At 36.6% G+C, this 17,910-nt stretch overlaps 1 protein-coding gene across 3 annotated transcripts in view; it reads left to right on the plus strand.

The window, feature by feature from the left end:
• Positions 1-17,291, plus strand: part of FCGR1A (Fc gamma receptor Ia) — a 57,160-nt gene extending 39,869 nt beyond the window's left edge. The window contains exons 2-7 of one of the 3 annotated variants that reach the window (XM_079107676.1): positions 9,111-9,203; positions 9,596-9,616; positions 10,381-10,635; positions 14,443-14,694; positions 15,625-15,909; positions 16,863-17,291. In XM_079107676.1, coding sequence (XP_078963802.1) covers positions 9,173-9,203; positions 9,596-9,616; positions 10,381-10,635; positions 14,443-14,694; positions 15,625-15,909; positions 16,863-17,128 — 1,110 coding nt within the window. In that variant the 5' untranslated portion in view covers positions 9,111-9,172 and the 3' untranslated portion in view covers positions 17,129-17,291. The remainder of the gene's footprint in view (positions 1-9,110; positions 9,204-9,595; positions 9,617-10,380; positions 10,636-14,442; positions 14,695-15,624; positions 15,910-16,862) is intronic. The other 2 variants (XM_079107675.1, XM_079107677.1) reach the window with 2 other exon arrangements.
• Positions 17,292-17,910: the final 619 nt, after the last annotated feature.

Genomic DNA, 17,910 nt, shown 5'->3' on the forward strand with positions numbered 1-17,910 from the left:
AGATTGACCAAACCAAAGTGGTTGTGAATAAAATCTTTGAGTTGTACTGACTGTGGTGAATACAAGGACAGAAATACCTGATATAAAATAATGTGGCCATGAGTTAAGGACATTGTGACCATTTCTGTGAAGCAACCCATCCCTCCAGAGGCCCCAGAAGCTACCGGTTTCAGATATGGATAGTCCAGCACCCCCTAGCCTAGCCTGCCCTGCTAACCTGCCAGATACAAGGCCTGAAATAGATAAACTGAAGCTTTCTGTTTGCATTTCTTGAAAAAGACCCATATTGTAAGCCTGACAAGATTTTTTTTGTGTGTGTGGTTTTCATTTTAAAAACGAGCTTGCTGAAGTTACTCCTGACTACTACTTCCCATATTTGGAATAGTAGTCCTGACACATCAGTCTGTTTTTTTCTCTTTCCCTAAAATAAACTTTTTCCTACTTTGGTCTCTGGTGGTCTCACTGTGTGTTGATAATCTGACCCCACAACAGTTAGAAATTAAGAAAGTTTGAAATTAACATCTTGAGCATAGGACTAAAGAAATTTAAAAAGAACAGGATAATGTCAAATATACCTTGATAATAAAAATAAAAGCAAAAATAATTAAAATAGAAAAACCAAGATACAATAAATAGAACCTATAGAATATAAAGTTGGTTCTTTGAAAATACTACTAAAAAATTACTAACATTGACAAACTTCTAGTGAAACTTATGAATCATAAATTATATATGAAAGGAATTTTAAGTATAAAACAAATAAGCCAAATCCATCAATACCTAAAATATATATAACAAATCATGATGAAATTAGATTTACTTGGCAATTTAAGAATTTTTAACAACAAAAAGCCTATAAATATAATTAATCACATTAATAAATTTAAAATTTTAAATAAATTTAAATCATATTATCATCTAAATTTAAAGAGAAAAGTGTTCAGTAAATTTAATATACATTTATAATTTAGGAAACTAAGAATAGGGCATCATTTTCCTTAAAAAAATGACCTACCTAAATTTAACCACGTAAAGATTAGAAAGAAAGAAATAGAACTCTGCAAACAAATCATTTGAAACAAATGTTAGACTAGGAATCCAGATATAAAAATCAATGCTCCCTAAATTAAACATATTTCCATTATATCATAGACAAACATTTTAAAAACATAAATTTTAAATTGCAATTGAATTAGTGTATATCTATATCACATTTTATTTATTTTTACATTATTATTATCATCATCATCATCATCATCATCATTTTGGTACTGGGAATTGAACCCCGATGTGCTTTACCACTGAACTATATACCCATCCCTTTTTATTGTTTATTTTGAGACAGGTAACTTCACTATAAATGAAATTGTTTGAAGCATTTTACAATTCAATACTAGTTCAAAATAGGGTCTTGCTAAGTTACTGAGGCTTGTCTTTGAACTTGTGATCCTCCTGCCTCAGCTTGAAGAGTTTCTGTGATTACAGGGGTGGACCACCACACCTGACTTATACCTCATTTTATTATGCCTCACTTTATTGCATTGCACAGATATTTAGGTTTTTACAAATTGAAGGTTTATGACAACTTTGTTGAATGAATCTATGGGGACATTTTTCCAACAATGTATGCTCATTTTCATGTTTCTGTCCACTTTGGTAATTCTTGCAATATCTCAAACTTTTTCATTATCATATTTGCTATGGTGATCTGTGATCAGTGACTTTTGATGTTACACCCATAATTGTCTTGGGAGGCCACAGACTGCATCCATGTTTGATAGCCACTTAACAAGTTGTGTGTGTGTGTGTGTGTGTGTGTGTTCTCACTATTTCACCTACTGCTTATTTCCCCATGTCTCTCCCTCTCCTTAGGCCTCCCTATTTACTTAGGTGCAACATTATTGAAATTATGCCATTTAATAACCCTACAGTGACCTCCAAGTGTTCAAGTAAAAGGAAGAGTCACACATTTCTCACTTTTAAATCAAAAGCTAGAAAAGATTAAGCTTAGTGAGGAAGGCATGTCTAAAATCTAGATTGGTAAACGCTGGGCCCCTTGTAAGTCAGGTTGTGACTATAAAGCAAAATTCTTAAGGAAACTAAACATGCTACTCCAGTGAACAAATGGTAAGAAAACAAACATCCTATTGCTGATATAAAGTTAGTAGTCTAGAAAGATCAAAACGGCTACCACATTCCCTTAAAACAAAGCCTAATCTAGAGAAAGGCTCTAACTCTCTTCAATTCTATGAAAGCTGAGAGAAGTGAGGAGGCTGCAGAAGAAAAGTTTGAAGCTAGCAGGGGACTGATTGATGAGGTTTAATGAAAGAAGACATTTCTATAATATAAAAGTACAAGGGCAACAAGTGCTGATGTAGAAACTGCAGCAGGTTATCCAGAAGATCTAGCTAAGATGATTGACATTCAACAACAGATTCTCAGCACAAATGAACCAACCCCCTTACATTTGAAGAAGATGCTATCTAGTACTTTCTAGTTAGAGAGAAGTCCATGTCTGGCTTTAAAGCTACAAAGGACAGCTGACTTGTTAGGGGCTAAGGCATCTGTTGACTTTAAGTCAAAGCCAATGCTCATTTACCATTATAGAAATCTTGTGGCCCTTAAAAATTAAACTGAATCTACTCTGCCTGTCCTCTGTAAATGGACCCACAAAGCTTGAATGAGACCTACTATTCCGAAAAAAAAAAAAAAAGAGTCCTTTCAAAATATTATTACTTATTGACAATGGACTTGGTCACCCAAGAGTTCTAATGGAGATACACAGATTTATGAGTTTAATTTTGTTTTCATGCATACTAATACAATATCCATTCTGCAGCCCATGGATCAAGGAGTAATAATACACTTTCAGATTTTATTATTTAATAAATACATTCTGTAAGGCTGTAGCTGCCATAGATAGTGAGTCCTTTGATGGACCTGAGCAAAGTAATTGAAAAGCCCTCTGGAAAGAATTTATCATTCTAGATGCCATTAAGAATATCTTTAATTCATGAGAGGAGGTCAAAATACCCACGTTAACAGAAGTTTAGAAGGTGATTCCAATCCTTATGGATGATTTTGAGAGATTCAAGATTTCATTGGAAGAAGTAACTGAAGATGTATTGGGAATAACAAAAGAACTAAAATTAGAAATGGAGCCTGATAATATGACTGAATTGCTGCAATCTCACATTAAAACTTGAAAGGGTGAAGAGTTTCTTCTTTATGGATAAGCAAAGGGAGTGGTTTCTGGAGATACAATTAACTCCTGGTGAAAATGCTGTGAACATTATTCAAATGACACTAAAAGATTTAGAATATTACATAAAGGTAGTTAATAAAGTAATGGAGGAGTTGACTTCAGTTTTGAAAGTTCGATCAAAGAGTATCACATGCTACACAGAAATCTTTGTAAAAGGAAGAGCCTGTCAATGCAGCAAAATGTATTGAATTATTTTAAGAAATTGCAGTGATCATTTTAGTCTTCAACAACCACCACCCTGATCTGTGAGCAAACATCAACAATGAAACAAAACCCTCCATGAGCAAAAAACTTATGATTCACTGAAGGTTCAGATGATCATCAGCATTTTTTAGCAATACAGTATTTTAAAATTAAGATATATACTGTTTTCCAGCCATAATTTTCAGTCATAATGCTATTACATATTTAATGGACTATTTACAGTGTGAACATAAGTTTCATAAGCACTGGGAAACCAAACAAATTCATGTGACTCACTTTATTGTAATATTTGCTTTGTTTTGGTGGTCTGGAAATAGAATCCCCAATATGCCTTTGTACACATACACACTTTTAGGAAGAAATGCCTCAAGATCTGTGTAAGACATATATGAATAAAAATATGCAACTTATGGAAAGTTATTAAGGAAAGCAAAATAATTGGATATATAGTTTATATATATCCAGGTTTATAGTTTGTGAGACTCAATGACATAAAGATACAAGCTGTCTCCAAATTAATTTACATGTTAAATGTAATTCTGATCTAAATCCTAACAAATATCAAGAAATTTGATGAGTTGATACAAATAGGCACATTAATGAGCAAAAATCCAAGAATAACCATGACATCCTAAAGATGAATAAGTTAGGGAGACATACATGACCATATCTGAAGATGTGTTAAAAAGATGTAGTATTAAGATGATGTAGTATTGGGACAGAGATAAGCAAATTGCCAGTGAAATAGCATAGACTATAGTCAGAATTATATATATATATATATATACGTTTATACATGTATATATATAAATACACACGCATACACACATATATATGTATATATACATATATACATACATATATACATATATACATACATATATACACACACAAATTGTATATGATATATAATTACATTATGATCACTCTTATCAGAATTTCTAATTAAGTACTTTAAATGGTGCTGAGATAATTGGTTATGTACATGAAAAGAAAAGAAATTGGAATCCTGCCTCACCACCATATATAGATATAATTTACAGACAGATTTGAGACTTAGGTGAAAAATAAAAACTTTGAAACTTTTAGGAGAAAATACTTTGACAAGGATTTTTTAAGCAAGACAAAAATACTATCCATAAAATAAAAGATTGATAAATTTGGCTACATCAAAACTAAGAACTTTTGTATATGAAAAGACAATGTAAGAAAGTGAAAACAAAAGTTACAAATCAGAAAAAATAATTTCAATGCAAATAGTCCACAAGGTTTGTATCTAGACTTAAATTTTAAAACTGCTGCAAATCAGTATGAAAAAGGCAAAAGTGCACAAAGTGAGCAGATAAAAGGTAAAGACATATTTCATTGAAAAAACTACACAGCTAGTGAATAAATATAGGAAAAATTGTTCAACTTCATAAGTAATCAGAGCAATCAAAATTAAGAGTACTATGGATCTGTTTTATAACCACAGATTTGGGGAGAGAAACTAAAAGTCTCACTATAATTTAGCAAAATAGAAATCCCTATATTTTCCAGGCACAATGGTGCATGCCTGTAATCCCAGTGAGCCTGAAGCAGGAGGATTGCAAGTCAAAGTTAGCCTCAGCAATTTAGCAAGGCCTGACCCAACTTAGCGAGGTGGTACCAAAAATGAATAAATAAATAAATAAAATAAAAATAATGTTAGATATAAATTTCCTTTTTACAATGGTAACTTCTACTTTGTTTTCAGAAATTCTGTGCTGTTTTTCAAAATAATTTTTATGTAAAGAAAGGCATATATAAGAGTGGCATATTCTGGTCTCCTAAAATAGTTTTCATCAAGTTTGGAAATTTTACACCTTTATTTCCTCCAATACTTTTTCTGTATACTACCCCTCTTTTTTAGGAACTCCAATTATATATATTAGACTATCACCATATGGGGGTTCAAGGAGGTCTCTGTAAGTGTAGAGGAGACCTTTACTCAGACCTTCCAGACTCTTGACACATCACAGAAAATAATTTAAAATGCGTCAGGTTTTAGCAAAGAGGAAGAGCTTTATTAGAAAGTAGAAGGTAAAGAAGATACGCATTCTCAGAGCAGAGGGCAGGATATCTTCACAGGTAGCAGCATTTTGGGGTTCTCAGGCTCTCTTAAAGGACACTTTGTGAGAAATGGCATGGAAGATATGGGGAATGCTGTCAGCTGGGTGCACTCAATTCTTTGGTCATGGGTCACAAGACATTCATGGTGGTCTGGTCTTCCCCAGGATCTTCAGTTTGACATTATTTCCTCTATATAGATAATGTGTGTAATGTGCCTATGTTAAAATACATCACCTTTGTTTCATCTAATCTGAGAATACATTATATAGGCTAACAGTACACATACACTTTAATCAAACTGCAATTTTCACAAGTGAATTTATAGTGATTCTAAGATTTGTAGATTTTTCAAGAATTTGGGAGTGACTGGCCTAGAGGAAAAAACAGGTCTGGAAATAAAGTCTGATCAAAGAGCTTTTGGATTTACACATATAGTCTCTTTTCTTCCCTTTTGTCTCCTTTCTATTTATCTTTATTTCTTCCATCTTACCTCAAGGCCAATAGAAGTTGTTCTTCCCCTCACTGATGTTCTTTTCATAATCTTTTTAATTCTGTTTTATTTTGAATAGTTTTGTTTGTTATGTCTTCATGTTCTCTAATTTTTTTGTCAGCCTAATCTGCTCTTAATCACACCCAGCATATTGGTTTTCATCTCTAGAAGTTCTATTTTGGTCTTTTTGTATCTTCCCTGTTTTAATTGAGTTAAGATCCTTCTGTGTACTCTATCACAGAGGTTTTCCTTTCCAACTGTTGGAAATGGGTCTATTTCCAGGTCTCTGTGAGTGCTGGGTACTGTTCTATCTAATTGTTTTAGGTGGTTCTTTGCAAAATCTGAGGTAGCTTTCTCACAAATGGACAGTGATCCCTACATTGCTGAATACTTGAGGGAGGCCCTCTATTGATCTCTGGAATTCTGTGTGACTGTTCTCCTTCCAGTTCTTTGGTCTGTGAACTCAAGCTACTTTGGTCTCTCTGGATTCTCAGCTCTGTCTCCTCAATTCCCCACTTGGTTCTGCCCAAATCCCCCCTTTCTGTGCCCCAACCTGATTTCACTTTTTTTTTTTTTTTCCAAAGTAGCAGTTGGAATTTCAAGGAATGGGTTGGGCACTGTTATGCTCTGTTGGTGAGAATGTAAAATAAAATAAATTCCCTGGTTTTAAATCCTGCTTCCGTTTTTCTAACTTTGGATGACTTACCGCACTCATCATTGACTAGTTTTCTAATTTGTAAAATGGAGATAATAGTGTCTACTCAGGTTATTGTGAGGTTTAGTGAGAAAATATATAAAGCATGAGTGCCTGACATATAGTATGTACTCTACAAATATGCAAAGATGATGATAATCTGGCAGCATTTATCCAAAGAAAAAATTTAGACTTTTTTTGACTGAGCAGTGCTGATTCTAGATACGTGTCCTAAGGAAATAATAAGTCAAATGTTTAAAGGTGTTACAGAGCTGGTCATAACAAAAAAGTTAGAAATATGCTCTATGTCCATGAAGAAATGTTGGTGAAAGAAATTATGGTATATCTACATAGTGGAAAACTTTGGAGACAAAATAGTGTAAGAGTTATGAATGTCTTTGAAGGTAAATTTCATTGTTCTGAGGCTTCTCTCATCTCACTTAGAACATCTTGAGTTCCTCTCAGGTCTTCCTTGTTTTCCACTTTTGTCAGTCAGCTATCACTATGTAACAGAGGGCCACATGTGCACTGGAGGGTTCTTGTCTCATGTCTCCAAAGAATGAACTATTCAGACAATGGAGGGTGAAAACTCGGTAGCAGACTTACTAGAAGCAAGCAAGGAAAGCTCCCACAGCATGGATGGGTACTGTCAGTGGCTCTTTATCTAGGGGTTTTAATATTGTTTTGATGAAAAACTAATCTTTCATTGGAGAGTCCCCCTTGATCTCTTTCTCTGATTCAATTGAAGGTGTACAATTTTAATTTCTTATCCCCATAATGGGATGATTTAATGTGTTTGCTAATCTGAATTTGTGCTGTGCTTGTTCCTTAAAACAAAATAATTGCTTGGGTTTAAAACAACTCCTTGGGGTTGACTAATGTTAGGGTAGTGGGGCCTTCCAGACAGGCAGCTTAAAACCAAGAAAAACAAAAACTAAACAAAAAACAAACAAGCTTTAGCCAGATTAAAATTTAGGGTTTAATCCTGGGTGGTGGTCCTGTGTCAACTCTAATAATCTTAAATCTCAGTGGCATACAACAGTGAGCACTTATTTCTCACTTGCAAGTTTGCAAAGTAACTGGGGCATGTCTACTTTAGGCTACAATGGCTAGGACAGCTCACTTTACACTATGGGTGGCTAGCCAGAGAATGTTCTCATCATGACAATTCCAGAAGCACAAGGGAGTGAGAGATAATGTGTGAAGCTTCCTTAGAACTTCCAGTTCTTGCCCAGTATAGTAGCACTTGGTTGTGATCCCAGAAACTGAGGCAGTAGGATTCCAAGTTTGAGCAACTTAATGAGACTCTGTCTCAAAATAAAATATAAAAAAGGTCTGGAATGTAACTCAGTGGTAAAGTACCCCTGAGTTCAATCCTTAGTACCAAAACAAAAATAAAAACAAAAAAAAATTTTTTTCTGGTTCTAAGCTAATAGTGCAATGTTGTTTCTATCCACATTTCAGTCTAGTGAAAGTCACACAGATGAGCTGAGTCAAGAGTCAGAGAGGTACCTCGGCCTCTCATGAAGATAGTGTAGACTCAGGGAAAAGAAATCGAGGCTGAAATTAAATCTATAACATTACTTGTCATCATTTTTTATTCCCTGCCAGTGAGATTGCTACCCAAGTCCTTTTGTATTTATCAGCTCATTCTAGTTTCTTTTTATCTCCCTTTCTCTGTTGACAGAATGCCTAAAAACTTCTTTATATCTTTACAAACCTGCCTCAGGAACCAACTCACTTTGGTGGCACAGAGTTTTCTATATCTACTCTAAAGCTCCCTTCTTAGGGATATTTCCTAAGGGATATAGAGAGGAGTTATTTGTCTTTGCTACAATGTTTACATTAAACATTTAATTTCTTTGAATTTTGCTAAGAGAAACAGTACAAACTCATAATGTCTTTCAGAAGATGGCATTTTTTGTTAAAATGGAACATTAATCCTTCCTGTACTCCCCAGAGGAGCAAAAGCTGGCTTTGTGTTTGGGAAACCCTTGAAGATGAGTGACTCTTTGAATGCCTCATGAAAGTTGACATAGGATCTTCTGGGTTCAAATGATCAAAATTAGCGAGGCCTTGAGCCAGTTATGAAAGTGGAGTTTTTCCATAGTTTAATCCTAAGAAACAGAGGGAGAATAATCAGAATGAACCGTTATTGAAACTTTAGCCCTTGCCCTGGATTCTGAGAGTTCCTAACCCCAAAACCAGAACTTCACACTGAGAGAGATGGGTTAAGGAACTTGAGAATGGGGAATGCGTGCTTCAAGAATTAGGGACGTATTTACCAGAAAATGGTCATGATGAAAGTGACCATGATGAAAGGCAATTTCCTTCCTCTTTTCTAATCTTGACTCCAAATCCCCCAGTAGAGCCTCTTCAATGTTTGGCATGTTACAGATTTTACTGCTGACACCAGCTTGGAGGTGATATGTGGCTCTTGACAGCTCTGCTCCTTTGGGGTAAGTTGGGTTTAGAGAGGGTGGCTAGAAGCATGTGGGTTCTGGCTTTGAAACAACATGTTTTGCCTTCCTTGGATATATTAGGTGAGAACTCATGAGTATATGAAGATAACTTTATCTGTGCTTTGATGTTTTATTGGTGCTTATTATATCAAAAAGGTGGGAAGGGGGACCCTGAGATACATTTAGACTGGAAACCCCATATCAAAATAAAGCTTCTTCAATAATCATCAGTTCTGCTGGTACTTGATTTTTGGAACAATGGATATAGAGAATCTCAAGAGACCTAAATTGCCCCCCCCCCCAATTTTCATCAATTCTGTCTCTCCAATTCTTCTATCTCATCATCTTCCACTAACCAACTGATGTCTCTATTCTCTGGTTTCTTGCAGTTCCAGTTGGTGGGCAAGTGGGTAAGTGACCTTTAACTCAGATTCTCTTCTAATGCCACTTTCCTTCTTCCAAAGGATGAGTCCCATTAACCTAAAGAAGAGAGAATAGACAGAAGAGTTACAAATGTTGTAAAATCCCTGATATTCAGAGTGTAATATGAGTAAGACCTGTAAGGTTTCTTTCTGAGGTTTTCTGAATGAGCCCTGACTGTGGCACTAAATGCCTATATGGACTGAAAAGAGCCGGAATGGCCAGAATTGCAAAAACACAGATTCAGCTATTCTGGGTTTTCCAACATCCCTCTAAGCAATCCCTGTTACAGGAAAGCTAACTCAGTTTCTTCTCCAAGAGAGAGCCAAGCGGGCACTGAAGGCTTCAAAGGGAGCCTTTCCGGTCTCCATTTCCAAAGCAGATGTGAATGAAGTTTTGTGCTTTACCCTCAGAAACAGTATAGCACTGAGGCAAGGAAACTGACTCCAGTCAGTTTGCACTAGTTTAGAAACTTGCTTCATTGGGAGAACTAGGGAGACCTAAATCAGTAATTCCATCTGCAGGAACCCAAAATCTCTAACAACCAGATTAGGATTTAATAATAATAAAAAAAGAGCTCTCTCCGGCAGGGTCTGGACACTCTTAAAGTTCGGCTTTTGTGGGTTCCTGCTTGTCTATTTTTTAGACAATCTAAATACGCAGTTTTTCCTTGTGCTATCCACAAAAACCTCACTACTCAGAGCCCTTCCTTTTACTCCATTTTTTGCTTTGTTTTGGTTTTATCCCCAAACAGAACCCACAAAGGCAGTGATCACTTTGCAGCCTCCGTGGGTAAGTGTGCTCCAAGATGAAAAAGTCACCTTATTATGTGAGGGGCCTCAACAGTCTGGGGACAACTCCACACAGTGGTTTCTCAATGGTACAGCCATTCAGACCTCAACCTCCAGGTATAGCATCACTGCAGCAAGTATCAATGATAGTGGTGAATACAGGTGCCAGACAGGTCTCTCAATGCCAAGTGACCCTGTACAGTTGGACATCCACAGAGGTAAGTGTGGCATGGAACAGGAGGGATGGAAATCACAGGGTCTTCCTCTGTGTTTTCTCCTCTGTGGATGCCAGTTGTGTGTGTGTGTGTGTGTGTGTGTGTGTGTGTGTGTGTGTGTGTGTCTTTATTTAAGTAAAAGCCTTACCTCTAAGCCAGGTGCAGTGTCAAATGCCTATAATCCCAGTGGCTTGGGAGGCTGAGGCAGGAGTTCAAAGCCAGCCTCAGCAAAAGTGAGGTGCTGAGCAACTCAGTGAGACCCCGTCTCTAAAAATTGAAATACAAAATAGGGTTGGGGATGTGGCTCGGTGGTTGAGAGTGCTGCTGAGTTCAAACCCTGATACTCCCCGCAAAAAAGGCTCAGCTCTAAATGCTTACTTACCCAGTGAAATTAAGTCAAATATATTTGAAACATCACATCAAGATCCTATGCACCAACAGCTATCCAATGGGGCCACCTGTGAGTAGGGTGTCCAGAGAAAAATTCAGACTCTAAGATTTTATCATTAGTTGAAATTTATGCCAGCACATAGTAAATAATAATAGTTCAGACAAATGTACAATGATGAACAGTGAAAAGCCTCTTTCCCACCCCAAAATCCTAGTCCCACAGTCACCTTCCACTAAGGCAAAACTACTAATATACATAAACTTTTTTTATATGGTACTAGAGATTGAACCCAGGACCTTGCACATGCTAGTCAGTCTACCACTGAGATACACCCTCAGCCCTATATCTAAACTTAAAATTAAAAACTGATTGTTACAATACTCTATGTATTTTCTTATATCTTTTGTCACTTAAAAAAGGAGGTCTATTTATATCAATAAAGATGTCTTTTATATGTCTGCTATATGACTGTAATATGATTAATTTAACCATTCTGCCTATTAGTACTAAGGTTTTTCCATTCTTCTACTTCTATAAACATACTGTAATAAACATCTTATCTTATACATATAGTCTGTGGCCCATTTCAAAGTGTAGTTCTACAATAATATTCTAGTCATGGAATTAGATGAGACTTTAATGTATAGAAGCAGGAAAATAAACCTGCCACCCTTTTCCATCTATAACTAATTTCTATTTCCTAGAGATGGAGACTATAGTGTTCTTTTGGGAAAAATGTTTCATTACTCAGAACAAAACACCCAAATATATTATTTAATTAAATCAAAAGCAATAAACTCAAACTTCTATGTAATTGATAATGCTAAAGGTAATACATGCTGGAGACAGAATTACATTTATGTAGACTCAGTTGTTTTCAGAGGAAACGTGATTTAGTTAAGGAAGTATTAAGAATGTCTAGGGTGGGCTGGGGAGATAACTCAGTTGGTAGTGCTTTGCCTTGCAAGCACGAGGCCCTGGGTTCAATCCCCAGTACCGAAAAAAAAAAAAAAAAAAAGAATGTCTAGGGAAACTAGATGTTCTTGTGTCCCTTAAGAATCCTAATAAGGGAATAAGTTCTTAGGATGCAGATGTGAGGGGAGAAGGTAGGGTGCTGACAGAGACATTTTGACAGGAGATTGTGTGTAGTTCGAGCAGAAGAAGTTTCTCCTGAGTCAAGTGACCCCAAAAAAAAAAAAAAAAAAAACGCCTATTTTCTTCCTTTGTATGAAGACTATTCACATATAGCAAACCCTACTCACAGCTTGACCCTACGGGGCTGCTCTTGGTACACGGGACCTAAGTGCACCTTTCAATGAATGTTCACCATGTAAATGCTGCCCAGAACAAGAAACAGAACATTTCCAGAACCCAAGAAACTTCTTCTTGCCCTTTTCTAGTCACTATTCCCCAACACTGACTTCTAACATCATAGTTTTTACCTGTTTTTGAACTTCACATAAATGACTACATTATTGTACAGAATATACTCTTTTGTGTCTGGCTTCTCAACATAACTGTGAAATTCACACAGGTTGTGAAGTTGAAGTTCACAGTTCTTATTACTCATATATTTTTCTAGTCTACTGATAGATTCTCGGGTTGTTTCCATTTTGGGCCTTTTACAAATAGTACTAATGTGGACATTTTTTTATACATCTTTTAGTGCAAATAGCATATGAATCTGTTGGAAAATGCCTAATAGTTTATTTGCCAGTCACAAAATATGCACATATTCAACTTTAGTAGATATACTGCTAAAGAGGTATTTAGAGTCCTTGTACGTTGACTTTGAGAGTATGAGAAGTTTTGTTCCTCTGTCTTCATTGGCATTAGGAGTTTTCTATATATTTCCTTTTTGCCATCCTGGTGGATGTATAATAACATCACACTATGGTTTTAATTTGTATTTCCCTGATGACTATATATTGACTATTTTTTCACGTTTTTACTTATTTGAATATTCCCTTTTGTAAAGTACCTGATCAGGTCTTTTGCCAATTTTTATTTTATCTGTTTTTTCTTATTGCCTTATGTAGTTCTTTATATATTATGGATTTGAATCTTTCAAGTGTTGTAATTATCTTCTACCAATCTGTGGCTTGCCTTTTCACTCTCTTTTTTTGTTTGTTTAGTGAACAAATGTTGTTAATTTTACTACCGTACAATACACCAAGTTTTTGGGCTATTGTTCCTTCTGCCTTTTTAGAAAATGTTTTGGCACAATTATTCAACAGTGGAGGATTCAATTACAGTTACATTGATGATCAGTCACTTCAGTTTAATGTGTGGACACTGAGATCAAGAAAATACAGCTGGTTGGTGGACCCAGGTCCTAACCATGTGGCTTGGAATGAATGTCCTGTTTCTACTCCAAGGTCATCAAAGTGGGGGAATGATGTTTGAGTAGGAAAATTAGTAGAATATGTCTGCTAAAAACTTCATCCCACGAATTTTTGGTGAAATGTTCTCAATGTCATATAAGGTTAGAATTTAAAATTTTTCTACTGTGATTTCTTTCTTTTTTGTTACTTCTAAATTATTTAGAAGATTTTGGAGGGTGACTTCTTTATTGATTTCCAACTGTATGGCATTTTGGTCAGATTTTGTGTAAAATGTAGATCGATTCCTTGATATTTGTTGAAAATTGCTTGTTGGCTTAGCACATGCTCAGTTTTTAAACTGTTGCATGTGTTTGAAAAGTATATGAATCTTCTCTTAGGTACAGGATTCCACAAAATCAAGTCTATTAATTGTGTCATTCAAGCATTTTCTATTATTACTAGTGTTTTGACAGTTTCTGATGGAGGTGTATCAAAATCTCCTACTATGCTCTGCATATATAAAGCAAAGATGTGTGTTTGGGTAGTGCAGTCATTCAGCACTTCTTAGTTGGGGACAGAAAAAGACAGGAAGAGTGTGATATATTTAGAAACAGTATGGCAGGATCCATGACTGTAATAATCATGCTACATATAGCATTGAAACACCTGCTTTCTATTCTTAGATAAGTTCTAGAGGGTGGAAAGTCCTATTGTCTTTCCTCCTTTGACCCTAAGAATTTCATCTTTATTGAGCCAAACCAACTGCCTCGGGGAAGGAAAAAAGTAAAGGACGCATTTTTTGGTTATGTGCAGAGGTGTCATCTTAGAATTCTGCCTACTACATAAAATAAGCTGTTTTGTCAATTTCAGATCTCGAAAGGGAAGATAAGAAAGGGCTTTATGTACAACTTCTGGTAAATATTACCTTTCTTTCTGCTAAAGCTATAGATATTTGAGGAATGAGACACAGGCCTCAGATTTAGCAGAGGTCAGAAGTTGGAATGTTGCAAAGAGAAAATGATAGGTTCCCAGGGCGAAGATTTGGCCTTGTATCTCCTTCACTATATGCATATATTTGGGCTCCACATTTTTCAGATTGGCTGCTACTCCAGGCCTCTAGCAGAGTCTTCACCGAAGGAAAGCCTCTGACTCTGAGGTGTCATGCATGGAAGAATAAGCTGGTATACAATATGCTTTTCTACCAAAATGGCAAAACCTTTAAGTTTTCTCCTTGGAATTCTGAACTTACCATTCAGAAAACGAACATGAGTCACAATGGCATCTATCACTGCTCAGGCATGGGAAGACATCGCTACACATCAGCAGGAGTATCTGTCACTGTGAAAGGTACTGTATCTGAATAGTTACAGCAGTATAGTTGTAAGGACCAAAGAGACCATTAAAATCATCTAAAAATCTCACTTAAATTTATAAGTGAAAAAACTGAGTTCTAGAGAGGTAAACTGCATTACTGAAGGCCACTCAAGGACCAGTAGCATGGTTAGGACCAGAACTGAGGTCTCTAGGTCCCAGTTCATTGCTCTTTCCAGTATATCACAATGCCCCATCAATAACTGGAGGAGTTAATGTCAAAGTCAGGGCATAATAAAGATTCATTTCATTAATTTTATTTTAGTTCACTCAAAGTAGCTAAGGGAATTATTAGAAAATAATCCAATGGATCTCATGAATGCTTCACAGAAATGGAAGAGAAAGACATTAGGTATTGGTTAACTTTCCATCTATCTCTCAGGGGCATTGTGGCCCTTTTGCCTCATTTCTCTCTAAACATTTGTAAATGAAACAGCTTCCTCTGTTCTAGTTTGCACATGGTCTTTTTAGTATTCATGATCAGCAATAATCTTTCCTTCTGTCTGAAAAAAAAATAGTCCACTCCTGTAGGAAAGAAATTATTGTTCCAGATTTTCTTTTGAGTCAGAAACACAAGTACAATTCACTAAACTGTCAAGTGTGTGAGTTAGTATCAACCTGGATAGACCATTGCCAAAAGAGTGTGGTTATATTATAAATAAGATGACCATTCGGGGAAGTATGAACTATGTAGAATATTCTCAACAAGATGTGAGCAAGCTGGCAACTCTAATTATGTATATTAGAAAACCCCAGAATGCCTCTCTGCTAGAAATGGAAAAAAATATGCCTTATGGATGCATTCTCTTGGGACAAGTTTCTCAAGGAGTTGGAGGGTATGTCTTTTGTGAAAAGAACCTTGATGCTGAAGCAGGCATCCCTGTCCCCCACCAACTTTCTCTTTAGAGCTATTTTCAGTTCCTGTGCTGACAGCATCCTCATCATTCCCCCTCCGAGAGGGGAAGCTGGTCACCCTGAGCTGTGAAACAAAGCTTCTCCCAGAGGGGGCTGACTTGCAGCTTTACTTCTCCTTCTACATGGGCAGCAAGACTCTGAGCGACAGGAACACATCCTCCGAGTACCAGATATTAACTGCTAGAAGAGAAGATTCTGGCTTATACTGGTGTGAGGCAATCACAGAAGATGGAAACATACTTAAGCGCAGCCCTGAGTTGGAGCTTCAGGTGCTTGGTGAGTGAGAATGATGGGAAGATATTGACACAGGAGAAGGGGCTCCCTTTTCTCTCATAGGATTGAGGCTTATTCAAGGGTTTTTATGACCCAGTCAGAAGGAGGAAAAAGCCCATTGGTGGGCCTTTCCATTCTTGATTCAGAACTTTACTATTCTCCTCACAAATTTCATTACATTTCTTTTCTTTCTTTTTTCTTTCCTTCTTCCATTTCTTTCCTTCATCATCCTTCCTTCATCTTCTGTTGTCCTCCCTCCCCCTCTCATTCACCTCCTTCCTTCCCTTTTCTGCCCTCCCCTTCTCTATCCCTCATCAACAATATATTGAGTTCCTCCTGTGTACTGTTATATGTCTGGGGATATAAAGACACTAAGTATGATTTTTAAAATTTATTTTTGTGGATTGAAACTGTGGATGCTCTACCACTGAGCTACAACCCCAACCCTTTTGTTTTTTGCTTTGTTTTGTTTTGTTGTGTTGTGCTGTGTTTTGAGACAGGGTCTTTCTAGGTTGCCCAGGCTAGCCTCAAACCTGAGATCCTCTTTCCTGAGCCTATCTGAGTTGCTTTGATTGCAGGCATGTGCCACCATGCCCAGTATAGTTTTTGAATCAAGGAACTCACATGGTGGATTTATGAGAGAGTGTTGTTTTCCACTGCACAAAACTACCTAAGTGTTTATTTAACCGAGGTAGAGGGATTGTGAGCTTCAGAACAAAGACTCTTTGGGGGAAAAGTTAATTTTCAAGCATTAAATGGCACAGAGATAGCAGTTGTCTCTGAAATTAAAAAGTAAGTCCACTGACAGAGTTCCTCCAGTTCCTTCCTACCCCCTGAACTTATCAGTGCCTCCACTGGAGATAGGTGTTCCAGGCCTCAGTCATTTTTTTCTTCCACACATAACTCACTCAGACCCCTCTGGTTTCTAAACAGTATCTTTTCTCTTTCTGTTTCAGGACTCCAGTCATCAACTCCTGTCTGGTTTAACATCCTTTTCTACCTCTCAGTGGGAGTAATATTTTTGGTGAACACTGTCCTCTGTATAACAATTCATAAAGAACTGCAAAGAAAGAAAAAATGGAATTTAGAAATTTCTTTGACTTCAGATTATAGGAAGAAAGTAAATTCCTACCTTCAAAAAGATAGAAATTTAGAAGAAGAGGTGAAGTGTCTGGAACAAGAAGAACAGCCTCAAGAAAGAGTACACCAAAAGAATCCCTAAGAAGGAGAGCAGTGGCAACTCAGTGATGGCCATACATCTGGACTGCCCCTGCCCCTTCCTCTCTATGGGAGCACGGAGGCACAAACTTTCAAAAGTTGAAGGACACTGGAACTGTGGGTCCCATGACATATTACTGTTAAATAAAGCAAATACATGAACTGACTTCAACTGAGACATATTTGGAACTTTGGTAATCAGGTGATTTGAATTGAGACCTATCTAAAGAAATCTTTAAATATTTGGAGGTTAAGTTCAATCTGGTTATCCTATGAGATAGTTTGAAAAATAGTATATTTCTGAGAACAAGATTAAAAAGTGAGGTTGTGCATATGTGCAACAGATTAAGACAGAGAAGAAGATAGAATGAGATAAAGAAGGAAATAGATCACAGAGAAGGGGGTTGTGGTTTCAGGGAGAACAGAGGGAATTGTGTAGACTAAAAATAAGGAAATAGAACTTGCAAATGACTCTGAGGAGCTGTGAGAATGAGAAAGCTCACACCTGTGTGTTTGGGATAGTTGCTTCATGGTTTTTTTCTTTTAGTTAGCTAATAGAGAATGTGTCCAATCATGTTATAGAGATAGAAGAGATGAACATGAAAGAGCTGTCCATGATGAGAAATGGGTATGTTATTCATCTAGAAGTTTCTCATAATCTCTTTAAATCCAGAAACACCAGAAGTCCTGCCTATCTATTCCTATCTCCTACCTTATAGGAAGGCAGAATGTAACTCCTACTTTCCTTAATAAATAAACACAGATCTCCAATCATAGTGCTGCAAG

The sequence above is a fragment of the Sciurus vulgaris genome (assembly GCF_902686455.1).
Source record: "Sciurus vulgaris genome assembly, chromosome: 1".
NCBI classification, from domain to species: domain Eukaryota; kingdom Metazoa; phylum Chordata; class Mammalia; order Rodentia; family Sciuridae; genus Sciurus; species Sciurus vulgaris.